Consider the following 26,826-nt stretch of genomic DNA (forward strand, 5'->3'; position numbering starts at 1 on the left):
GAGTGTCTGAAGAAACACAGATGCTGGATGCCCTATTTGTGTAGGATGGAAACACCATGACAATGCTGTTCCACAGCAGGCAGTGAAATCCATTACGTAGAATCATCGTCTAGACAACCACGAGTCAATCTAATATGTGTACAAGGAGACATACAGCAGATAGGGGAGTGCATGACATCGATAAACGATGAGGAAATGTATGGTTTCGGCGTGCGTGAAAGCTATATTACGGTTTTGACGCCAGGCCTTTGTGAAACTAACAACCACATGTTAAACCACAAACGAGACAGGCACTTCTCTCATGGTTCTGTAAAGGTTCTATAATGGTTCTGTAAAGGTTCTGTGATGTTCTGTAAAGGTTATGTTATGGTTCTGTAAAGGTTCTGTGATGTTCTGTAAAGGTTCTGTGATGTTCTGTAAAGGTTATGTTATGGTTCTGTAAAGGTTCTGTGATGTTCTGTAAAGGTTCTGTGATGTTCTGTAAAGGTTATGTTATGGTTCTGTAAAGGTTCTGTGATATTCTGTAAAGGTTATGTGATGTTCTGTAAAGGTTCTGTGATGTTCTGTAAAAGGTTCTGTGATGTTCTGTAAAGGTTCTGTTATGGTTCTGTAAAGGTTCTGTGATGTTCTGTAAAGGTTCTGTTATGGTTCTGTAAAGGTTATATAATGGTTCTGTAAAGGTTCTATGATGGTTCTGTAAAGGTTCTGTTATGGTTCTGTAAAGGTTCTGTGATGTTCTGTAAAGGTTCTGTGATGTTCTGTAAAGGTTCTGTAAAGGTTATGTGATGTTCTGTAAAGGTTCTGTGATGGTTCTGTAAAGGTTCTGTGATGGTTGATGATTCTGTGAAGATGATGATAAAACTCAACTGAGCCACTACTGCCACCATGTGTCACTATAATATCCAACTGCATACTGCATACTGCATACAAACAGCAAATAACCACAACGTGATTATTAATATTTTATAATTAAGGGCCAATTACATACATTACACCAAATATGCTATAGCTAAAAATAGAGAAAGAGATGGAGAGAAAGAGAGACTGTCATATATATATATATATATACAGTGGGGCAAAAAAGTATTTAGTCAGCCACCAATTGTGCAAGTTCTCCCACTTGAAAAGATGAGGGAGGCCTGTAATTTTCATCATAGGTACACTTCAACTATGACAGACAAAATGAGAAAAAAAATCCAGAAAATCACATTGTAGGATTTTTAATGAATTTATTTGCAATTTATGGTGGAACACAAGTATTTGGTCACCTACAAACAAGCAAGATTTCTGGCTCTCACAGACCTGTAACTTCTTTAAGAGGCTCCTCTGTCCTCCACTCGTTACCTGTATTAATGGCACCTGTTTGAACTTGTTATCAGTATAAAAGACACCTGTCCACAACCTCAAACAGTCACACTCCAAACTCCACTACTAGTTTTTTCCCCTCATCAATCTTCACACAATACCACATAATACGCCATAATGACATCACAATACACCATAATGACATCACAATACGCCATTATGACATCACAATACACCATAATGACATCACAATACTCCATAATGAAACAGTTTAGTTAGATTTTAGAAATGTTTGCAAATATATAAAAAAAAAAGAAATATTACATTTACATTAGTATTCAGACCCTTTACTCAGTACTTTGTTGAAGCACCTTTGGCAGCGATTACAGCCTTGAGTCTTCTTGGGTATGATGCTACAAGTTTGGCACACCTGTATTTGGGGAGTTTCTCTCAAGCTCTGTCAGGTTGGATGGGGAGCGTCACTTCATAGCTATTTTCAGGTCTCCAGAGATTTTCGATCGGGTTCAAGTCCGTGCTCTGACTGGGCCACTCAAGGACATTCAGAGACTTGTCCTGAAGCCATTCATGTGTTGTCTTGGCTGTGTGCTTAGGGTTGTTGTCCTGTTGGAAGGTGAACCTTCTCCCCAGTCTGAGGTCCTGAGCGTTTTTCATCAAGGATCTCTCTGTACTTTGCTCTGTTCATCTTTCCCTCGATCCTGACTAGTCTCCCAGTCCCTGCCGCTGAAAAACATCCCCACAGCATGATGCTGCAGCACCACCATGATGCTGCCACCACCACAGCATGATGCTGCCACCACCACAGCATGATGCTGCCACCAGCGCCAGGTTTCCTTCAAACATTACGCTTGGCATTCATCAGACAAGATAATCTTGTTTCTCATAGTCTGAGTCCTTTAGGTGCCTTTTGGCAAACTCCAAGCTGGCTGTCATGTGCCTTTTACTGAGGAGTGGCTTCTGTCTGGCCACTCTAGCATAAAGGCCTGATTGGTGGAGTGCTGCAGAGAGATTTGGGTTGGCAGGGTAGCCTAGTGGTTAGAGCATTGGACAAGCAGCCGAAAGGTTGCAAGTTCAAATCCCCGAGCTGACACCAATCTACCAATCTGTCATTCTGCTCCTGAACAAGGCAGTTAACCCACATTCCTAAGCCATCATTGAAAATAAGAATTTGTTGTTAAATATATATATGTTTTTTTGAAGAGTGTCCTTCTGGAAGATTCTCCCATCTCCACAGAGAAACTCTGAACGCTTGGCCGGGCTGCCAGCTCGAGGAAGCGTCTTGGTTGTTTCAAACTTCTTCAATTTAAGAATGATGGAGGCCACTGTGTTCTTGGGGACCTTCAATGTAGCAGAAATGTGCCTCGACACAATCCTGTCTCTGAGCTCTATTCCTTAAACCTCATGACTTGGTTTTTGCTCTGACATGCACTGTCAACTGTGGGACCTTATATAGACAGGTGTGTACCTTTCCAAATCATGTCCAATCAATTGAATTTACCACAGGTGGACTCCAATTAAGTTGTAGAAACATCTCAAGGATGATAAATGGAAACAGGATGCACCTGAACTCAATTTTGAGTCTCATAGCAAAGGGTCTGAATACAAATATGAACATTTGTAGAAACCTGTTTTCGCTTGTGTGTAGATTGATGAAGAAATGTCTTAATTTGATCACTTTTAGAATAAGGTTGTGACGTAACAAAAGGTCAAAAGGTCAAAGGCTTTGAATACTTTCCGGATTCACTGTTATTATCACTGTAAGGTAGTAGTTTCCAGATGTACCGGTTTGTGTCAGGGAATAGGAAACGAGTCTAGAACTAGAAATATTGGGTATTCTGAGAACATTGTAACCGTGTTCGACATTTAGGGAATGTTTTCCTAACTCTTAACACAAAAAAAACACGCAAAATAAGTTCTCAATATGTTTTAAAAAAAAAACAGAACAGTACCAGTCAAAAGTTTGGACACATCTACTCATTCAAGGACAGGTTTCTCAGGGACATATAGAGCGGCAGGTAGCCTCGCGGTTAGAGGTCGCTAGTTCAAATCACTGAGCCGACAAGGTGAAAAGAAATCTGTCGATGTGCCCCTGAGCAAGGCACTTAACCCTAATTGTTCCAAGGTTTCTGTTGATAGAGAGGACTGCAGTGTGAAGGTAAGAGGACAGGACGGAGAGAGGAGGAGAGAGGAGAGGACTGGCCAGATGAGAGTGGAGAGGATGGTAAAGGGGAGAAGAGGAAAGAGGAGGGGAGAGGACTGGAGAGAGAGGACTGGAGAGAGGAATGGATAGGAGGGGACTGGGGAGAGGAGGGGAGAGAACTGGATAAAGGAGGGGACTGGAGAGAGGAGGGGAGAGGAGAGGACTGGAGTGAGGAGGGGAAAGGAGAAGACGGGAGAGAGGACAGAGAGAGGAGAGGACTGGAGAGAAATGAGGAGAGAGGAGAGGACGGGAGAGGACTGGAGAGAGATGATGATGATGACTGCTAGCTAAGATTTTGAAAGTCTGATGTTGACATGATCAGTCCAATCAATGCTACGGCAGATATAACGTGATTTGACGTAATTCTATCTGTGGCCAATGACCTTGAGCCTTCTTGGATGGGCACTTATAATGTAACTCTAACCCACAGAGCTTGAATGTTAAAGCTCTCCCCGTAGATTTTGCAGTGACGCAGTGTCCCCATGAGTGACAGAACACTGAGCCAATCACGGAGCGACTAGAGAACATTACCAACCCCTTCGCTCTGTATTTCCCGATGGCTGCCCCTCCACCACAGAAAGCACTGAGCTGAAACACCTGCCTTTTGTAGCTGCTTTACTCAAGAAAACAAAACAAGAGACCATGTTTTTATGCCGCTTTATTAACTCAATGATTAAAAAACAACAACATTGTATATGCAAACGGTTATGTGACACGTATTAATGCTATATCTGGATCAGTATTGGTCTTTTAGGACATTTTTAGGAAATGGCTACTGTTGACATGGATACTGCAACTGTTATGACTGTTTCTATGGAAACGGTTATCGAAGAGCAAGGTCGGCCTCCCTTGGTGTCATGGCAACACATCCCTGGCGGAAACATCAAATCCACATCCATTTCTGGTTAGTACTATAGATTTTAGTTGTAAACCCAACATACCTTCAACTTGAAATAAACCAACCATAAAGTACATTACACTAACCAATGATCAAAGTTGATGAGATGTTGGCCTGTATGAGTGTCTGTATGTTTGTGCTATCATGCAGTCACTCATTGTCATGGCAAACTGGTTAGCTTAACATTGACAATGACAGCAAGAAATGGAGTTGTCAAGGGAACAACAGATTTAGGACCAGGTTAATAAGAGAACAACAGATTTAGGTCCAGGTTGATAAGAGAACAACAGATTTAGGACTAGGTTGATAAGAGAACAACAGATTTAGGTCCAGGTTGATAAGAGAACAACAGATTTAGGACCAGGTTGATAAGAGAACAACAGATTTAGGACCAGGACCAAGAGAACAACAGATTTAGGTCCAGGTTAATAAGAGAACAACAGATTTAGGACCAGGTTGATAAGAGAACAACAGATTTAGGTCCAGGTTAATAAGAGAACAACAGATTTAGGACCAGGTTGATAAGAGAACAACAGATTTAGGACCAGGTTAATAAGAGAACAACAGATTTAGGACCAGGTTAATAAGAGAACAACAGATTTAGGTCCAGGTTGATAAGAGAACAACAGATTTAGGTCCAGGTTGATAAGAGAACAACAGATTTAGGACCAGGTTAATAAGAGAACAACAGATTTAGGACCAGGTTAATAAGAGAACAACAGATTTAGGACCAGGTTAATAAGAGAACAACAGATTTAGGACCAGGTTAATAAGATAACAACAGATTTAGGACCAGGTTGATAAGAGAACAACAGATTTAGGACCAGGTTAATAAGAGAACAACAGATTTAGGTCCAGGTTAATAAGAGAACAACAGATTTAGGTCCAGGTTAATAAGAGAACAACAGATTTAGGTCCAGGTTAATAAGAGAACAACAGATTTAGGACCAGGTTAATAAGAGAACAACAGATTTAGGACCAGGTTGATAAGAGAACAACAGATTTAGGTCCAGGTTAATAAGAGAACAACAGATTTAGGACCAGGTTAATAAGAGAACAACAGATTTAGGACCAGGATAATAAGAGAACAACAGATTTAGGACCAAGTTAATAAGAGAACAACAGATTTAGGACCAGGTTAATAAGAGAACAGATTTAGGACCAGGTTGATAAGAGAACAACAGATTTAGGTCCAGGTTGATAAGAGAACAACAGATTTAGGACCAGGACCAATAGAACAACAGATTTAGGTCCAGGTTGATAAGAGAACAACAGATTTAGGACCAGGTTAATAAGAGAACAACAGATTTAGGTCCAGGTTGATAAGAGAACAACAGATTTAGGACCAGGTTAATAAGAGAACAACAGATTTAGGACCAGGTTAATAAGAGAACAACAGATTTAGGTCCAGGTTGATAAGAGAACAACAGATTTAGGACCAGGTTGATAAGAGAACAACAGATTTAGGACCAGGTTAATAAGAGAACAACAGATTTAGGTCCAGGTTGATAAGAGAACAACAGATTTAGGACCAGGTTAATAAGAGAACAACAGATTTAGGACCAGGTTAATAAGAGAACAACAGATTTAGGTCCAGGTTGATAAGAGAACAACAGATTTAGGACCAGGTTAATAAGAGAACAACAGATTTAGGACCAGGTTAATAAGAGAACAACAGATTTAGGACCAGGTTAATAAGAGAACAACAGATTTAGGACCAGGTTGATAAGAGAACAACAGATTTAGGTCCAGGTTGATAAGAGAACAACAGATTTAGGACCAGGTTGATAAGAGAACAACAGATTTAGGACCAGGTTGATAAGAGAACAACAGATTTAGGACCAGGTTGATAAGAGAACAACAGATTTAGGACCAGGTTGATAAGAGAACAACAGATTTAGGTCCAGGTTAATAAGAGAACAACAGATTTAGGACCAGGTTAATAAGAGAACAACAGATTTAGGTCCAGGTTAATAAGAGAACAACAGATTTAGGACCAGGTTGATAAGAGAACAACAGATTTAGGTCCAGGTTGATAAGAGAACAACAGATTTAGGACCAGGTTAATAAGAGAACAACAGATTTAGGTCCAGGTTAATAAGAGAACAACAGATTTAGGACCAGGACCAAGAGAACAACAGATTTAGGACCAGGTTAATAAGAGAACAACAGATTTAGGACCAGGTTAATAAGAGAACCACAGATTTAGGTCCAGGTTGATAAGAGAACAACAGATTTAGGACCAGGTTGATAAGAGAACAACAGATTTAGGACCAGGTTAATAAGAGAACAACAGATTTAGGACCAGGTTAATAAGAGAACAACAGATTTAAGACCAGGTTAATAAGAGAACAACAGATTTAGGACCAGGTTAATAAGAGAACAACAGATTTAGGACCAGGTTGATAAGAGAACAACAGATTTAGGTCCAGGTTGATAAGAGAACAACAGATTTAGGACCAGGTTGATAAGAGAACAACAGATTTAGGACCAGGTTGATAAGAGAACAACAGATTTAGGACCAGGTTGATAAGAGAACAACAGATTTAGGACCAGGTTGATAAGAGAACAACAGATTTAGGTCCAGGTTAATAAGAGAACAACAGATTTAGGACCAGGTTAATAAGAGAACAACAGATTTAGGTCCAGGTTAATAAGAGAACAACAGATTTAGGACCAGGTTGATAAGAGAACAACAGATTTAGGTCCAGGTTGATAAGAGAACAACAGATTTACGACCAGGTTAATAAGAGAACAACAGATTTAGGTCCAGGTTAATAAGAGAACAACAGATTTAGGACCAGGTTAATAAGAGAACAACAGATTTAGGACCAGGTTAATAAGAGAACCACAGATTTAGGTCCAGGTTAATAAGAGAACAACAGATTTAGGACCAGGTTGATAAGAGAACAACAGATTTAGGACCAGGTTAATAAGAGAACAACAGATTTAGGACCAGGTTGATAAGAGAACAACAGATTTAGGACCAGGTTGATAAGAGAACAACAGATTTAGGACCAGGTTGATAAGAGAACAACAGATTTAGGACCAGGTTAATAAGAGAACAACAGATTTAGGACCAGGTTGATAAGAGAACAACAGATTTAGGACCAGGTTAATAAGAGAACAACAGATTTAGGACCAGGTTAATAAGAGAACAACAGATTTAGGACCAGGTTGATAAGAGAACAACAGATTTAGGACCAGGTTAATAAGAGAACAACAGATTTAGGACCAGGTTGATAAGAGAACAACAGATTAAGGACCAGGTTGATAAGAGAACAACAGATTTAGGACCAGGTTAATAAGAGAACAACAGATTTAGGACCAGGTTAATAAGAGAACAACAGATTTAGGACCAGGTTGATAAGAGAACAACAGATTTAGGACCAGGTTGATAAGAGAACAACAGATTTAGGACCAGGTTGATAAGAGAACAACAGATTTAGGACCAGGTTAATAAGAGAACAACAGATTTAGGACCAGGTTAATAAGATGTCACTGGATTGTTATTTTAAGGCTCAAAACAAAAATACTCATGACAGGGATCAATCCGATCACGTGTTGTAGACAATTTATTTTAAAGGTTCCTGCGTTCGCCGAGATCACATTTACGGTAAACGCTGCATAAGTCCGCTCAATTAGAAATGACCTGTAAAATGACAACGGTGGCTACAACGTGCAACGGGATTGAATAACGACCCCATAGTCTGGAGGACTCAGGAGACTGAGAAGAGGAAGGGGAAAGAAGAATGACAACCGTTCCCATGACAACATCCTCTTTATTGAAAGTTTGATTCCATAGAAGAAAACAACAACATTTGAATGATTATTTTTGGTCAACCTGTTGTTTTCTCCATTGTCATCTTCATCATCATCATCATACAAGAAATACAGCACAACCCAAAGGCATTGAGAGTAACACAGGACACATCAAACACCAACAACAGAGTGTCAGAATAGCATATTTAAGAAAAGAGACACTTACATGGGGCAGAACATTGTGTGAGAGAGAGATAGAGAGAGAGAGAGAGAGAGAGAGAGAGAGAGAGAAAGATAAAGAGAGAGGAAGAGAGAGAGAGAGAAAGAGAGAGAGAGAGAGAGAGAGAGAGATGGAGGGAGGGAGAGGGAGAGGGGGAGGGAGAGAGAGAGAGAGAGGGTGGAGAGACAGAGAGAGAGAGAGGAGTCAGGGAGAGAGAGAGACAGCGAGAGAGAGAGAGAGAGAGAGAGAGAGAGAGAGAGAGAGAGACAGCGAGAGAGACAAAGAGAGAGAGAGAGAGAGAGAGATAGAGAGAGAGGTGTACTGTATTGCTATGGGATAGAAATTAACATAACCATCTGCCCAAACATCATCTCAACGCACAGCTGATTATCTCAGTCTGGGTCACACTCATAACCAACCAACTTGCATAAAATACCAATTTAACATGAACAGGAGGGGCATAGTACTAGATGGAACATTCAACCATGCTTCTCTAGTAGCTCATACTGTATTCCTACTGGGATGCATGGAATTTACTGTATTCCTAGTGGGATGCATGGAATTTACTGTATTCCTACTGGGATGCATGGATTTTACTGTATTCCTACTGGGATGCATGGAATTGACTGTATTCCTAGTGGGATGCATGGAATTGACTGTATTCCTACTGGGATGCATGGAATTTACTGTATTCCTACTGGGATGCATGGATTTTACTGTATTCCTACTGGGATGCATGGAATTGACTGTATTCCTACTGGGATGCATGAAATTTACTGTATTCCTAGTGGGATGCATGGATTTTACTGTATTCCTAGTGGGATGCATGGAATTTACTGTATTCCTACTGGGATGCATGGAATTTACTGTATTCCTAGTGGGATGCATGGAATTTACTGTATTCCTACTGGGATGCATGGAATTTACTGTATTCCTACTGGGATGCATGGAATTTACTGTATTCCTACTGGGATGTATGGAATTTACTGTATTCCTACTGGAATGTATGGACTTTACTGTATTCCTACTGGGATGCATGGACTTTACGTGTTCAACACAGTTCTCATAGCTTTAGACTGAGGAAAGAAACCTATTGGTCTACTGTTCGATTTATTTCACTGTGAGAGATAGAGTGAGAGATAGAGTGAGAGATAGAGTGAGAGATAGAGTGAGCGATAGAGTGAGAGATAGAGTGAGAGATAGAGTGAGAGATAGAGTGAGCGATAGAGTGAGAGATAGAGTGAGAGATAGAGTGAGAGATAGAGTGAGAGATGGAGTGAGAGATAGAGTGAGAGATAGAGTGAGAGATGGAGTGAGAGATAGAGTGAGAGATGGAGTGAGAGATAGAGTGAGAGATAGAGTGAGAGATAGAGTGAGAGATAGAGTGAGAGATAGAGTGAGAGATAGAGTGAGAGATAGAGTGACAAAACCAAGCGAGAACACAACAGAACAAGCAGATGAATAAAATACAATTGTAACGAAACATATATTTTTAAGTTGTTGCACGGAGGAGGAATTGGAGTTTGTCAGAATTATTGTTTACGAATGATTTATTTACTAAACTCTGAATCTGAACATTAGAATAGTTCCATACATAACATTACAAAATGTTTGTCTATTTAGTTGTTCATAGTGATATCTATACAGCACATACGTTCTCTCAACAATCTAATATTACTATTGTCAACATTATAATCCATTTTTAAATAGATGTGTTTTTTATAATAACATTTTCCATATGGTACTATGTTCAAGTTTATATTCATATGTACTCTTTTTTTTCACCACAATAACTAACATCTAATCTCTCCCCCTCCCTGTTCCCTCACTTCTTTTTGTTTAGGTAACTCTCCCCCCGTCCCCCATTTACTCAGCACACAGATAGATGCGCAAACAGACACACAGGAAGGAGTGCGGCATTGTGGGTACTGTAGTTTCCAGGCACCACACTCCTCCCCCCGTCACTCTGCTGACTCTCTGTGGAGAGGAAAAGAAGACAGGAAACATTAAGAGAGAGGGGTGTTTTAAATCTGACCCTACGAGGTCCGCTGTACTGTTCTACCTGATAACTAATTGCATCCACCGGTGTCCCAGGTCTAAATCAGTGTCTGATTACAGGAGAACAATGGGAGAGAGAGAAAAAAGCAGTGGCACTGGCTTGTAGGTCCAGATTGTGAATTTGAGAGTTAAAGGAGATGAGCTGCAACGCCACCAACACTCCATTCTAACCTCCTGTTGCTCCTGACTGAGTGGAACTAAACACGTGGAGGTAGTGAACAAAACTAAATAATGGAGAATCCTATTTGGGTTCACATACAGTATATATTTATTATGCTAAAGCTTTAAATGAAAACCAAATCAACTGAGTTTAAAGTAAAAAAAATAAATCAATATATATATATATGAATATATAATAATATAATATATAAAATAAATATAAAATATTCTTCATAACATCTCATAATAATTCCTCATAATATCAGTAAGGCTGTCTAATAAAATATATTAAAGTAAAATAATTATAATAAAATAACAATGTGAAAACAATATAATGTGACTCGCCAGCCGTCAGCCGCCTCCACACTTCCTATTTCCTCCTCCCCCTCACATCTGATTGGCGAAGGAGGTGGGTGTGTGTCCATACTCTCCGCCCTCCTGGTTGTAGCCCTGCTGCTGGTTGTATTCTGGCTTGTAGTCCCCCTGGGCGCTGGCGTAAGGGTCCTGCTCGTACCCCGCCTGCTGGCCGTACGAGTCTGGGGCGGGCTGCTTCTCCTGGGGAGGAGGGGCGCGCATGAAGGGGGCGATGATGCCGGTCTCCTTAAAGACGAACCACAGGTTTCCTCCCCACAAGACCAGGTTCATGAAGCCAAAACACTTGTGGGAGAGAGAGAGAGAGAGAGAGGCAGAGAGCGATAGGCAGAGAGAGAGAGACAGAGAGAGAAAGAGAGAGAGAGAGAGAGAGAGAGAGAGAGAGAGAGGTAGAGAGAGAGAGGCAGAGAGAGAGAGAGGCAAAGACAGAAAGAAGTAGAGAGAGACAGAAAGAAAGGGAGGCAGAGAGAGAGAGAGAGAGAGAGAGAGAAAGAAAGAGTGAGAGCGGGGGTCAGTTATATTACTATTAGATATATAAGACTAGATATGTGGGGGACGGGGACATTCTGAAATTGCATTTTTGTGCCCCCCAGTTTTATAATTGGAATGCGATACACAACGAGGCAACGGTGTGCTTTAGGACCATGCGGACGCCTCCAAGCAGTCGGGGAAGCTGTTTGGAGTGTTTATCCGACTGGATAAAAATAATAATAAAAATAAGTTACGTCCCCCCCAATTCTAAAACCAATGTTGCGACCCTGGGTCTAGATACTGGATGGGAAGGAGAGGAAGGGAGGAGAGGAAGGGAGGAGAGGAAGAGAGGAGAGGAAGGGAGGAGAGGAAGGGAGAGAGAGGAAGGGAGAGAGAAAGAGGAAGGGAGAGAGAGAGGAAGGGAGGAGAGGAAGAGAGAGAGAGGAAGGGAGGAGAGGACAGGAGGAGAGGAAGAGAGAGAGGAAGGGAGAGAGAGGAAGGGAGGAGAAGATGGGAGGAGAGGAAGAGAGGAGAGGACGGGAGGAGAGGAAGGGAGGAGAGGAAGAGAGGAGAGGAAGGGAGGAGAGGAAGAGAGGATAGGAAGGGAGGAGAGGAAGAGAGAGAGGAAGGAAGAGAGAGAGGAAGGGAGGAGAGGAAGAGAGGAAACGTAGGGAGGAGAGGAAGGTAGTAGAGGAAGGGAGGAGAGGAAGAGAGGAGTGGAAGAGAGAGAGGAAGGGAGAGAGAGGAAGGGAGAGAGAGAGGAAGGGAGGAGAGGAAGCGAGGAAACGTAGGGAGGAGAGGAAGAGAGGAGAGGAAGAGACATAGGAAGGGAGGAGAGGAAGGGAGGGGAGGAGAGGCAAGGACAAGGGGAGATCTCTCATGACATTAACAGGGATCCAGGGAGATCTCTCATGACATTAACAGGGATCCAGGGAGATCTCTCAGGACATTAACAAGGATCCAGGGAGATCTCTCAGGACATTAACAAGGATCCAGGGAGATCTCTCAGGACATTAACAAGGATCCAGGGAGATCTCTCATGACATTAACAAGGATCCAGGGAGATCTCTCAGGACATTAACAAGGATCCAGGGAGATCTCTCAGGACATTAACAAGGATCCAGGGAGATCTCTCATGACGTTAATAAGGCTCCAGGGAGATCTCTCAGGACATTAACAAGGATCCAGGGAGATCTCTCATGACGTTAACAAGGATCCAGGGAGATCTCTCATGACGTTAACAAGGCTCCAGGGAGATCTCTCAGGACATTAACAAGGATCCAGGGAGATCTCTCATGACGTTAACAAGGATCCAGGGAGATCTCTCATGACGTTAACAAGGATCCAGGGAGATCTCTCAGGACATTAACAAGGATCCAGGGAGATCTCTCAGGACATTAACAAGGATCCAGGGAGATCTCTCATGACGTTAACAGGGATCCAGGGAGATCTCTCAGGACATTAACAAGGCTCCAGGATCCAGGGAGATCTCTCATTACGTTAACAAGGATCCAGGGAGATCTCTCAGGACATTAAGAAGGATCCAGGGAGATCTCTCATGACGTTAACAGGGATCCAGGGAGATCTCTCAGGACATTAACAGGGATCCAGGATCCAGGGAGATCTCTCATGATGTTAACAAGGATCCAGGGAGATCTTTCAGGACATTAACAACGATCCAGGATCCAGGGAGATCTCTCATGACGTTAACAAGGATCCAGGGAGATCTCTCAGGACATTAACAGGGATCCAGGATCCAGGGAGATCTCTCATGACGTTAACAAGGATCCAGGGAGATCTCTCAGGACATTAACAAGGATCCAGGATCCAGGGAGATCTCTCATGACGTTAACAAGGATCCAGGGATATCTCAAAGGACATTAACAGGGATCCAGGGAGATCTCTCAGGACATTAACAAGGATCCAGGGAGATCTCTCAGGACATTAACAGGGATCCAGGGAGATCTCTCATGACATTAACAAGGATCCAGGGAGATCTCCCAGGAAATTAACAGGGATCCAGGATCCAGGGAGATCTCTCAGGACATTAACAAGGATCCAGGGAGATCTCTCAGGACATTAACAGGGATCCAGGATCCATGGAGATCTCTCAGGACATTAACAAGGATCCAGGGAGATCTCTCAGGACATTAACAAGGATCCAGGGAGAGCTCTCATGACGTTAACAAGGATCCAGGATCCAGGGAGATCTCTCATGACATTAACAAGGATCCAGGATCCAGGGAGATCTCTCATGACATTAACAAGGATCCAGGGAGATCAAAAAGACATGGGAGAAGTCAACAGTGATTGATTGCAGATCAATCATTAATATCTCACTTCAATTAATATAATGTAAGATCTCTGTTACAATGAATGCCTATGGAAAGGTATTGCTTTGACAGAGTGATCGCCCACCGGAACTATTAATAAGTAGACAATATTATTGTAATGCAACCGAACACAGCAGAGACACTCACATTGTAAAATCCCTGCTACAATAAACTGTTATAGTGAGCCAAAGCAGACACTCACAACGGAGGTGTTGAGTCCAGACATGACAGGGTCGTGAACTTCACGACAGAGGTTCCCCTCCTCATCGCAGGCTGAGATCATATCCACCACCTTCTCAGGGTCCGTGGATGCCTTGACATCCGACAGGCCCTTAGCCCACGCAGCGGAGCTGACCAACCACATGAAGGTGAACACACACGTCACGCCAAAATCCTGCGGTAAACGGGGAATGAGAGATCAAACTCATAGAATGACATATTGAACACCTGACCAAGATGGCCACCGTTATCCTTCTAGAGCTATGCAGTTCTATGACATCAGACCCTTTATAGAACACCTGACCAAGATGGCCACCGTTATCCTTCTAGAGCTATGCAAGTCTATGACATCCTTCCCTTTATAGAACACCTGACCAAGATGGCCACCGTTATCCTTCTAGAGCTATGCGGGCTATGACATCAGATCCTCAAGAGAACACCTGACCAAGATGGGTGGGGTAGGGGTAGGGGGTGGGGTAGGGGACGGGGTGGGGTGGGGTAGGGGGTGGGGTAGGGGTGGGGTGGGGTAGGGGTAGGGGGTGGGGTGGGGTAGGGGTAGGGGGCGGGGTAGGGGGTGGCGAACTTGACGATGTTACCACGACTTGCGGGCAGAACAATAACGACAAAGACGGTATAGACACTGAACACAAACATTTGCAACAATTACAGTTCATATGAGGAAATCTATTGAAATACATTCATTAAGCCCTAATCCATGGATTTCACATGACTGAGAATACAGATATACATCTGTTAGTCGCTGATACCTTTTAAAAAAGGTAGGGGCGTGGATCACAAAACCAGTCAGTATCTGGTGTGACCACCGTTTGCCTCATGCAGCGTGACACATCTCCTTCGCATACAGTTGATCAGGCTGTTGATTGTGGCCTGTGGAAACTTGTGGAATGTTGTCCCACTCCTCTTCAATGGTTGTGTGAAGTTGCTGGGAACTGGAACACCCTGTGTTACACGTTGATCCAGAGCATCCCAAACATGCTCAATGGGTGACATATCTTATGGGTATACAGGCCATGGAAGAACGGAGACATTTTCAGCATCCAGGAATTGTGTACAGATCCTTGCGACATGGGGCCGTGCATTATCATGCTGAAACATGAGGTGATGGCGGCGGATGAATGGCACGACAATGGGCCTCAGGATCTCGTCATGATTTCTCTGTGCATTAAAAATTGCCATCGATAAAATGCAATTGTGTGAATTTTCCGTAGCTTATGCCAGTCCATAGCACAGGAGGCTGAGAAAGGCTCATAATAATATCCGGAACGGAGCAAATGGAATGGTAGCAAACACCTGGAAACCATGGAAACCATGTGTTTGATGTATTTGATACCATTCCACCTATTCCGCTCCAGGCATTACCACGAGCCCGCTCTCCCCAATTAAGATGCCACCAACCTCCTGTGGCCCATACCATAAACCCACCATGGGGCTCTCTGTTCACAACACTGACATCAGCAAACCGCTCGCCCACACAACGCCATACACGCTGTCTGCCATCTGCCCGGCACAGTTGAAACAGGGATTCATCCGTGAAGAGTACACTTCTCCAGTGTGCCAGTGGCCATCGAAGGTGAGCATTTGCCCTCTGAATTTGGTTACAACACCGAGCTGCGGTCAGGTCACGACCCTGGTGAGGATGACAAGCACACAGATGAGAGTCCCAGTGACTGTTTCTGGAAGTTTCTGCAGAAATTCTTTGATTGTGAAAACCCACAGTTTCAACAGCTGTCCGGGAAGCTGGTTTCAGATGATCCGCAGGTGAAGAAGCCGGATGTGAAGGTCCTGGGCCAAATTCTCTAAACTGACATTGGAGGCGGCTTATGGTAGAGAAATTAACATTAAGTTCTCTGGCAACAGCTCTGTTGGACATTCCTGCAGTGAACATGCCAATTGCAATCTCCCTCAACTTGAGACTTCTGTGGCATTGTGTTGTGTGACAAAACTGCACATTTTAGAGTGGCCCAGCACAAGGTTTACTTGTGTAATGATCACGCTGTTTAATCAGCTTCCTGATATGCCACACCTGTCAGGTGGTTGGATTATCTTGGCAAAGGAGAAATACTCAGTAACAGGGATGTAAACACATTTTTGCACAACATTTTAGAGAAATAAGTTTTTTTTAAAACTTTTTCTTCCCAACTTCATGGTATCCAATTGTTAGTAGTTACTATCTCATCGCTACAACTCCAATACCGGCTCAGGAGAGACGAAGGTCTGGTTAACCTTGGTTAGCGTGCACTGCGCCCGGCACGCCACAGGAGTCGCTAGTGCGCGATGAGACAAGGATAACCCTCCCTAGCCCGGACGATGCTAGGCCAATTGTCCTCCCGGTCGTGGCCGGCTGCGACAGAGCCTGGGCGAGCGCCTCAGTGCAGTGCCTTAGACCACTGCGCCACCCGGGAGGCCAAATAAGCTTTTTTTTTGTGCTTATTTCAAACATGGGACCAACACTGTTGCGTTTATATATTTTTTCAGTATATATATTTAAAAACAAATTCATTCACCACCCAAAGGGCACCTGGTGAATGGGAGTGCAAGGGGCAGCAGCTCTTATCTGTCTTGTCTTATCATGCCTGTACACACTATTCCCTTGGGACTCTCCCCCACTCACGATGAGTGGTCCCTTGTTGTTCTCTCGGTACTTCTCCAGGGCGAAGACGTAGACGCTGAGCGCAGCCATGGAGTAGAGGAAGGCAAACACACCGATGGTGACGAAGAACTCTGCTGAGGAAGAGTAGTCACCAACCAGGAAGAGACGCTCGGGTGGACCCCCTTTACAGGTTGGGGCGTCAAAGTATACTTGATGAAGCCTGAAGAAAGAGAGGAGCAGGAGGATAGTCACGGACCTTGTGATATGGAATAGTGTTTTGGAGGAAGTTCCATCATTAACCATACTCGCATGATGAACAATCCTTGAGTCTATAAGTCAGCAGGCCATAACAGTCCTGTTCCTGATCAACAGAGAGAACAGAGAAACCTTGACTAACCTGAAAGGATACTCAAATTCCACCCATATACTCAGGTCGCTCTCGGTCCTGTTTTTACACTCCACACTCATCTTGAACATCCCGGAGTAACTCCCACATGTTGAGAATGCAAAGATGGCAAAGATCTGCAGGAAAGGAGAGAATAGAAGAGATAAGAGGATAGGAGAGGAGGAGTGAAGAAAATAGAGAAGGAAAGGAGAGGCGACGCGAGGAGAGGAGAGGAGAGGCGAGGCGAGGAGAGGAGAGGAGAGGAGAGGAGAGGAGAGGAGAGATAAGAAGAGGATAGGAGAAGAGAGGAGAGAAGAGAGAAGAAGAGGATAGGAGAGGAGAGAAGAGAGAAGAAGAGGATAGGAGAGGAGAGAAGAGAGAAGAAGAGGATAGGAGAGGAGAGAAGAGAGAAGGGAAGAGAGAAGAAGAGGATAGGAGAGGAGAGAAGAGAGAAGAAGAGAATAGGAGAGGAGAGAGAAGAAGCGGATAGGAGAGGAGAGGAGAAAGAAGAAGAGGATAGGAGGAGAGAGAAGAAGAGGATAGGAGAGGAAAGAGAAGAAGAGGATAGAAGAGGAGAGGAGAGGAGAGAAGAGAGAAGAAGAGGAGGGAAGAGAAAAGAGAAGAAGAGGAGAGGAGAGGAGGAAAGAGAGAAGAAGATGAGGAGAGGGGAAGAGAAGAAAAACTCAGGGCCAGGAGAATAAAGAATAACAGTGTGATTTCAACACTCAGAGACACTGAGGGACTGATATGTGCAGTGTGAAAGCCAAGTTAACACTCTCCAAGTTCAACACACTTCAATTCATTTGAAAGTTATGGTTGACTAATTGACAATAAAACTCACAAACAAGGGATCAACAACACCACACAACACAAAAAAACATGCCTTCACAAGTACAACTGTCTCTTTCACTTTTGATTCTAACATAAACTCAGCAAAAAAAGAAATGTCCTCTCACTGTCAACTGCGTTTATTTTCAGCAAACTTTAATTAACATCTGTAAATGTTTGTATGAACATAACAAGATTCAACAACTGGGACATAAACTGAACAAGTTCCACAGACATGTGACTAACAGAAATGTAATAATGTATCCCTGAAAAAAGGGGGGGTTCAAAATTAAAAGTAACAGTCAGTATCTGCTGTGGCCACCAGCTGCATTAAGTACTGCAGTGCATCTTCTCCCCATGGACTGCACCAGATTTGCCAGTTCTTGCTGTGAGATGTTACCCCACTCTTCCACCAAGGCACCTGCAAGTTCACGGACATTTCTGGGGGGAATGGCCCTAGCCCTCACCCTCCGATTCAACAGGTCCCAGACGTGCTCAATGGGATTGAGATCCGGGCTCTTCTCTGTCCATGGCAGAACACTGACATTCCTGTCTTGTAGGAAATCGCGCACAGAACAAGCAGTATGGCTGGTGGCATTGTCATGCTGGAGGGTCATGTCAGCATGAGCCTGTAGGATACCACATGAGGGAGGAGGAAGTCTTCCCTGTAACGCACAGCGTTGAGATTGCCTGCAATGACAACAGGCTCAGTGTGATGATGCTGTGACACACCGCCCCAGACCATGACGGACCCTGCACCTCCAAATCGATCCCGCTCCAGAGTACAGGCCTCGGTGTAACGTGCAATCCAAGATGGCGTAGCAGTGCAGACGTGTTTTGTCGTTGTCCTGTGTAAATATTTTTTTGTTGTTTTTGTATATATTTCAATATTTTTCAATATCTTTTCCATTTTAAAATTCAATATACCTTCCGGCAACCCGCCTCACCCAATGTGCTATTTTTAGACCTTATAGCTAGAACCTCCATCAGAAGCTAGCCACCAGATGCTAACCAGCTAATTAGCTACTAGCTATTTAGTCATTGTTAGCCACTCTTAGCGGCCTTTACCTTTAGCTCAGACACCAGCCGCTTTTAGCCTGGATAATACCCGCCAGTCTGCACAGAGCGATATCAACGGGACGGCTTTTCTCCACTACATCACCAGATTCCTGCCGTAAGCGCTGGACCATTACTCCAGATCATCGCAGCTAGCTAGCTGCCCCGAAGCTAGCCTTCAGCCAGGCCCATTCTCCCAGCCTGCTCAGTGGACACTATGATCACTCGGCTACACAGCTGATGCCTCCCAGACTCTTCACTAACACGACTAGAAGCCACTACATCACCGGATTCCTGCCGTAAGCTCTGGGCCTTTGCATCGGATCATCGCAGCTAGCTAGCTGCTACCGAGTGGCTATAGTGGCTAACACCCTTTTCCGAAGCTAGCACCAGTTAGCCTCGAGCCAGGCGCATCTCCCGGCTAGCAAACAAAATGACTCCAGCTACAATACCTCTTTTGCCAATTGGCCTGGACCCTTTGTCGACACGGAGCCCTGCCGATCCGTCACGACTAGTCTGCCAACGTAACTCCGTCTGATGTGTCCTCAACCGGCCTTTGTCGGACGTCGGTGAAGTAGCTTCTGCTAGCCCCAGCCTGCTAACTTTATGAACACTGTGTCTCCCACATGCCTAGCGTAGTAACGACTACCCAGCGGCTTCCCTGTTTCATCTACTGCTGACCCCTGGACCCTATGATCACTTGGCCACATAGCTGATGCCTGCTGGACTGTTCATTAATCACAGTACTCCATTTTTGTTTATTTTGTTTATCTGTCGGCCGCAGCCTCGAACTCAGGCCCTGTGTGTAGTTAACCAACCCTCTCTGTCCATTCATCACCATTTTACCTGTGTGTTGTCTTAGCTGATTAGCTGTTGTTGTCTTTCCCATTGTTGTCTTAGCTAGCTCTCCCAATCAACACCTGTGATTGCTTTATGCCTCGCTTTATGTCTCTCTCTAATGTCAATATGCCTTGAATACTGTTGTTTAGGGTAGTTATCATTGTTTTATTTTACTGGGGAGCCCCTAGTCCCACTCAACATGGCTCAGAGGGCTCTTTTGTCCCACCTCCCACACATGCAGTGACCTCACCCAGCATAACTACTGCCTCCAGAGATGCAACCTCTCTTATCGCCACTCAATGCCTAGGTTTACCTCCACTGTACCTGCACCCCACCATACCCCTGTCTGCACATTATGCTCTGAATCGATTCTACCATGTCCAGAAATCTGCTCCTTTTATTCTCTGCCCCAACGCACTAGACGACCAGTTTCGATAGCCTTTAGCCGTACCCTCATCCTACTCCTCCTCTGTTCCTCTAGTGATGTAGAGGTTAACCCAGGCCCTGTGTGTCCCCAGGCGCTCTCATTGGTTGACTTCTGTAACCGTAAAAGCCTTGGGTTCACGCATGTTAACATCAGAAGCCTACTCCCTAAGTTTGTTTTACTCACTGCTTTAGCACACTCTGCCAACCCTGATGTCCTTGCCGTGTCTGAATCCTGGCTTAGGAAGGCCACCAAATATTCTGAGATTTCCATCCCCAACTACAAAGAGAGGAGTTGCAATCTACTGCAGAGATGGCCTGCAAAGTTCTGTCATACTTTCCAGGTCTATGCCGAAACAGTTTGAGCTTCTATTTAAAAAAATGAATCTCTCCAGAAATAAGTCTCTCACTGATGTCGCCTGTTATAGGCCCCCCTCAGTTCCCAGCTGTGCCCTGGACACCATATGTTAATTGATTGCCCCCCCATCTATCTTCAGAGTTCGTTCTGTTAGGTGACCTAAACTGGGATAACCGGCCATCCTACAATCTAAGCTAGATGCCCTCAATCTCACACAAACCCACCAGGTACAACCCTAAGTCCGTAATCAAGGAACCTACCAGGTAAAACCCTAAATCCGTAAACATGGGCACCCTCATAGATATTATCCTGACCAACTTGCCCTCTAAATACACCTCTGCTGTCTTCAACCAGGATTTCAGCGATCACTGACTCATTGCCTGCATCCATTATGGGTCCGCGGTCAAATGACCAGCCCTCATCACTGTCAAACACTCCCTAAAACACTTCTGTGAGAGGGCCTTTCTAATCAACCTGGCCCGGGTATCCTGGAAGGATATTGACCTCATCCCGTCAGTAGAGGATGCCTGGTTGTTCTTTAAAAGCGATTTCCTCACCATCTTAAATAAGCATGCCCCATTAAAAAAAAATTGAACTAAGAACAGATATAGCCCGTGGTTCACTCCAGATGTGACTGCCCTCGACCAGCACAAAAACATCCTGTGGCAGACTGCAATAGCATCAAATAGTCCCCGCGATATGCAACTTTTTAGGGAAGTCAGGAACCAATATACACAGTCAGAAAACTTAAGGCTAGCTTTTTCAAACATAAATTTGCATCCTGCAGCACTAATTCCATAAAGTTCTGGGTACTGTAAAGTCCATGGAGAATAAGAGCACCTCCTTCTGTGACACTGTAAAGTCCATGGAGAATAAGAGCACCTCCTTCTGGGACACTGTAAAGTCCATGGAAAATAAGAGCACCTCCTCCTGGGACACTGTAAAGTCCATGCTAGCTCTGAGGCTAGGAAACAATGTCACCACTGATAAATCCACGATAATCGAAAGTTTCAAGAAGCATTTCTCTACGGCTGGCCATGCTTTACTCCTGGCTACCCCAAACCCGGCCAACAGCTCCGCACCCCCTGCAGCTACTTGCCCAAGCCTCCCCAGCTTCTCCTTCACCTAAATCCAGATAGCAGATGTTCTGAAAGAGCTGCAAAACCTGGACCCGTACAAATCAGCTGGGCTAGACAATCTGGACCCTCTCTTTCTAAAATTATCCGCTGCCATTGTTGCCACCCCTATTATTAGTCTGTTCAACCTCTCTTTCGTATCGTCCGATATTCATAAAGATGGGAAAGCTGCCGCGGTCGTCCCCCTCTTCAAAGGGGGGACACTTTAGACCCAAACTGTTACCGACCTATATCTATCCTAGCCTGTCTTTCTAAAGTCTTCGAAAGCCAAGTTAAAAAACAGATCACTGACCATTTCAAATCCCACCGTACCTTCTCCGCTGTGCAATCTGGTTTCCGAGCTGGTCACGGGTGCACCTCAGCTACACTCAATGTACTAAACAATATCATAACCGCCATCGATAAAAGACAATACTGTGCAGCCGTCTTCATCGACCTGGCCAAGGCTTTTGACTCTGTCAATCACAACATTCTTATCGGCAGACTCGACAGCCTTGGTTTCTCAAATGACTGCCTCGCCTGGATCACCAACTACTTCTCAGATAGAGTTCAGTGTGTCAAATCGGAGGGCCTGTTGTCCGGACCAACAATTATCGGGCCGACTCTCTTCTTTGTACACATCAATGATGTCGCTCTTCCTGCGGGTGATTCCTTGATCCACCTCTACGCAGACGAGACCATTCTGTACACATCTGGCCCTTCTTTCTCTATACTTCTGGCCATTCTTTGGACACTGTGTTAACTAACCTCCAAACGAGCTTCAATGCCATACAACTCTCCTTCCGTGGCCTCCAACTGCTCTTAAATACGAGTAAAACTAAATGCATGCTCTTCAACCGATCGCTGCCCGCATCCACCCGCCCGACTAGCATCACTACTCTGGAAGGTTCTGACTTAGAATATGTGGACAACTACAAATACCTAGGTGTCTGGCTAGACTGTAAACTCTCCTTCCAGACTCATATTAGGCATCTCCAATCCAAAATTAAATCTAGAATTGGCTTCCTATTTCGCAACAAAGCATCCTTCACTAACGCTGCCAAACATACCCTCGTAAAACTGACTATCCTACCAATCCTCGACTTCGGCGATGTCATTTACAAAATAGCCTCCAACACTCTACTCAGCAAACTGGATGCAGTCTATCACAGTGCCATCCATTTTGTCACCAAAGCCCCATATACCACCCACCACTGCGACCTGTATGCTCTCATCGGCTGGCCCTCACTACATATTCGTCGCCAGACCCACTGGCTCGAGGTCCTCTATAAGTCTTTGCTAGGTAAAGCTCCGCCTTATCTCAGCTCACTGGTCACTATAACAACACCCACCCGTAGCACGTGCTCCAACAGGTATATTGCGCTGGTCATCCCCAAAGCCAACACTTACTTTGTCCGCCTTTCCTTCCAGTTCTCTGCGGCCAATGGCTGGAACGAATTGCAAAAATCGCTGAAGTTGGAGACTTATATCTCCCTCACTAACTTTAAGCATCAGCTGTCTGAGCAGCTTACCGATCGCTGTACCTGTACATAGCCCATCTGTAAATAGCCCATCCAACTATCTACCACATATTGTTTTTATTAACTTTGCTGCTCTTTTGCACACCAGTATTTCTACTTGCACATCATCATCTGCTCATCTATCACTCCAGTGTTAATTTGCTAAATTGTAATTACTTCGCTCCTATGGCCTATTTATTGCCTTACCTCCTTACTCCATTTGCACACACTGTATATAGATTTTTCTATTGTGTTATTGACTGTACTTTATCCCACGTGTAACTCTGTGTTGTTGTTTTTTGTCGCACTGCTTTGCTTTATCTTGGCCAGGTTGCAGTTGTAAATGAGAACTTGTTCTCAACTGGCCTACCTGGTTAAATAAAGGTGAAATAAATGTTGTTTTTTAATCCTTTGACGATAAATGCGAATCTAACCATCACCCCTGGTGAGACAAAACCGTGACTCATCAGTGAAGAGCACTTTTTGCCAATCCTGTCTGGTCCAGCGACGGTGGGTTTGTGCCCATAGGCGAAGTTGTTGCTGGTGATTTCTGGTGAGGACCTGCCTTACAACAGGCCTACAAGCCCTCAGTCCAGTCTCTCTCAGCCTATTGCGGACAGTCTGAGCACTGATGGAGGGATTGTGCGTTCCTAGTGTAACTCGGGCAGTTGTTGTTGCCATCCTGTACCTGTCCCGCAGGTGTGATGTTTGGATGTACCGATCCTGTGCAGGTGTTGTTACACGTGGTCTGCCACTGCGAGGACGATCAGCTGTCCGTCCTGTCTCCCTGTAGCGCTGTCTTAGGCGTCTCACAGTACGGTCATTGAAATGTATTGCCCTGGCCACATCTGCAGTAATCCACCTCATGGTAAAGTATTCAACCGTGTAGTAAAGTAATCAACCTAGTAGTAAAGTAATCAACCCTGTAGTAAAGTAATCAACCCTGTAGTAAAGTAATCAACCTTGTAGTAAAGTAATCAACCCTGTAGTAAAGTAATCAACCCTGTGGTAAAGTAATCAACCTTGCAGTAAAGTAATCAACCTTGTAGCAAAGTAATCAACCTTGTAGTAAAGTAATCAACATTGTAGTAAAGTAATCAACCTTGCAGTAAAGTAATCCACCTTGTAGTAAAGTAATCAAGTAGTAAAGTAATCAACCTTGCAGTAAAGTAATCAACATTGTAGTAAAGTAATCAACCTTGTAGTAAAGTAATCAACCTTGCAGTAAAGTAATCAACCTTGCAGTAAAGTAATCAACCTTGCAGTAAAGTAATCAGCCTTGTAGTAAAGTAATCAAGTAGTAAAGCAATCAACCCTGCAGTAAAGTAATCAACCTTGCAGTAAAGTAATCAACCTTGTAGTAAAGTAGTAAAGTAATCAACCTTGCAGTAAAGTAATCAACCCTGTAGTAAAGTAATCAACCTTGCAGTGAAGTAATCAACCTTGCAGTAAAGTAATCAACCCTGTAGTAAAGTAATCAACCTTGCAGTGAAGTAATCAACATTGTAGTAAAGTAGTAAAGTAATCAACCTTGCAGTAAAGTAATCAACCTTGTAAAGTAATCAACCTTGAAGTAAAGTAATCAACCTTGAAGTAAAGTAATCAACCTTGTAGTAAAGTAATCAACCCTGTAGTAAAGTAATCAACCTTGCAGTAAAGTAATCAACCTTGTAGTAAAGTGATCAACCTTGTAGTAAAGTAATCAACCTTGTAGTAAAGTAATCAACCTTGTAGTAAAGTAATCAACCCTGTAGTAAAGTAATCAACCTTGTAGTAAAGTGATCAACCTTGCAGTAAAGTAATCAACCTTGAAGTAAAGTAATCAACCTTGTAGTAAAGTGATCAACCTTGTAGTAAAGTGATCAACCTTGTAGTAAAGTAATCAACCCTGTAGTAAAGTAATCAACCTTGTAGTAAAGTAATCAACCCTGTAGTAAAGTAATCAACCTTGTAGTAAAGTGATCAACCTTGCAGTAAAGTAATTAACCTTGTAGTAAAGTAATCAACCTTGTAGTAAAGTAATCAACCTTGTAGTAAAGTAATCAACCCTGTAGTAAAGTAATCAACCTTGTAGTAAAGTAATCAACCCTGTAGTAAAGTAATCAACCTTGTAGTAAAGTGATCAACCTTGCAGTAAAGTAATCAACCTTGTAGTAAAGTAATCAACCTTGTAGTAAAGTAATCAACCTTGTAGTAAAGTAATCAACCCTGTAGTAAAGTAATCAACCTTGTAGTAAAGTAATTAACCTTGTAGTAAAGTAATCAACCCTGTAGTAAAGTAATCAACCTTGTAGTAAAGTAATTAACCTTGTAGTAAAGTAATCAACCTTGTAGTAAAGTGATCAACCTTGCAGTAAAGTAATCAACCTTGTACTGTAATAGGAGGAAGAAATGTATTCATGAAAACAAACCCACTGGGCACCTCAAACCCACTGGGCACCTCAAACCCACTGGGCACACAATGGTTGAATCAATTATGTTTCCACCTCATTTCAATGCCATCTGTCTGTCTACTGGTGTGTGTGTGTGTGTGTGTGTGTGTGTGTCTGTGTGTGTGTGTGTGTGTGTGTGTGTGTGTGTGTGTGCGTGCGTGCGTGTGTGTGTCTGTGTGTACATGCTTGTGTGGGAGGGGCAACAGCCTGGGGGCCACTCACGACTCCAAGCGACAACAAACACAATAATCTACTTCTGCTACTCTAGAATACCACTGAAATAGTGCTGTCTGCTACTCTAGAATACCACTGAAATAGTGCTGTCTGCTACTCTAGAATACCACTGAAATAGTGCTGTCTGCTACTCTAGAATACCACTGAAATAGTTATGTTTGCTACTCTAGAATACCACTGAAATAGTGCTGTCTGCTACTCTAGAATACCACTGAAATCGTGCTGTTTGCTACTCTAGAATACCACTGAAATAGTGTTGTCTGCTACTCTAGAATACCACTGAAATAGTGCTGTTTGCTACTCTAGAAAACCACTGAAATAGTTATGTTTGCTACTCTAGAATACCACTGAAATAGTGCTGTCTGCTACTCTAGAATACCACTGAAATAGTGCTGTTTGCTACTCTAGAATACCACTGAAATAGTGCTGTTTGCTACTCTAGAATACCACTGAAATAGTGCTGTCTGCTACTCTAGAATACCACTGAAATAGTGCTGTCTGCTACTCTAGAATACCACTGAAATAGTGCTGTTTGCTACTCTAGAATACCACTGAAATAGTGCTGTTTGCCACTCTAGAGATAGACACATGACATTTGATATAACTAAGTAGTCTTGGCTTGTGCAAACTGCAACAGCAGCAACAGCACATACTAGCAGGAGCCTGTCTCCTGTTTCTGTACACCTCCTGGATAGTGTCATGACGTTGGCCTGTTGGGGATGTTTATGACCCTCATAAATACCTTTCCCCCCGTTTCTCTCTCTCTCTACTCTAGAGTTGACTTTTGAAAAGCCCTTTGTTAACATAGCGATTCTGGTGACATCAAAAGGTGTGAAACGGAACCATATTTAATTAATCCAACCAGTTGAAAATATGCGTTGGTACTTAATGAATATGATGTCAGATCAGTTGGTTACTGATGATAGGATGACATAAACGATATCTTGGAAAGTCTACACATTCTAGTTATCAGACAATTGTTGTACATTTTGAATGTTTAAATATGAAA

The 26,826-nt window shown here is 43.5% G+C and overlaps 1 protein-coding gene across 2 annotated transcripts in view; it reads right to left on the bottom strand.

Annotated features, from left to right (window-relative positions):
* Positions 1-9,940: 9,940 nt before the first annotated feature.
* The window catches only part of LOC110516815 (synaptophysin), a 42,222-nt gene continuing 25,336 nt past the window's right edge, over positions 9,941-26,826 (bottom strand). For both annotated transcript variants that reach the window (XM_036947802.2, XM_090201663.1), the window contains 5 exons: positions 17,024-17,148; positions 16,648-16,846; positions 13,999-14,190; positions 10,966-11,277; positions 9,941-10,380 (listed from right to left, as the gene is read on the bottom strand). In XM_036947802.2, coding sequence (XP_036803697.2) covers positions 11,008-11,277; positions 13,999-14,190; positions 16,648-16,846; positions 17,024-17,148 — 786 coding nt within the window. In that variant the 3' untranslated portion in view covers positions 9,941-10,380; positions 10,966-11,007. The remainder of the gene's footprint in view (positions 10,381-10,965; positions 11,278-13,998; positions 14,191-16,647; positions 16,847-17,023; positions 17,149-26,826) is intronic.

This window comes from Oncorhynchus mykiss, chromosome 16 (genome assembly GCF_057628025.1).
Source record: "Oncorhynchus mykiss isolate SJ-2025 chromosome 16, ASM5762802v1, whole genome shotgun sequence".
NCBI classification, from domain to species: Eukaryota; Metazoa; Chordata; class Actinopteri; order Salmoniformes; family Salmonidae; genus Oncorhynchus; species Oncorhynchus mykiss.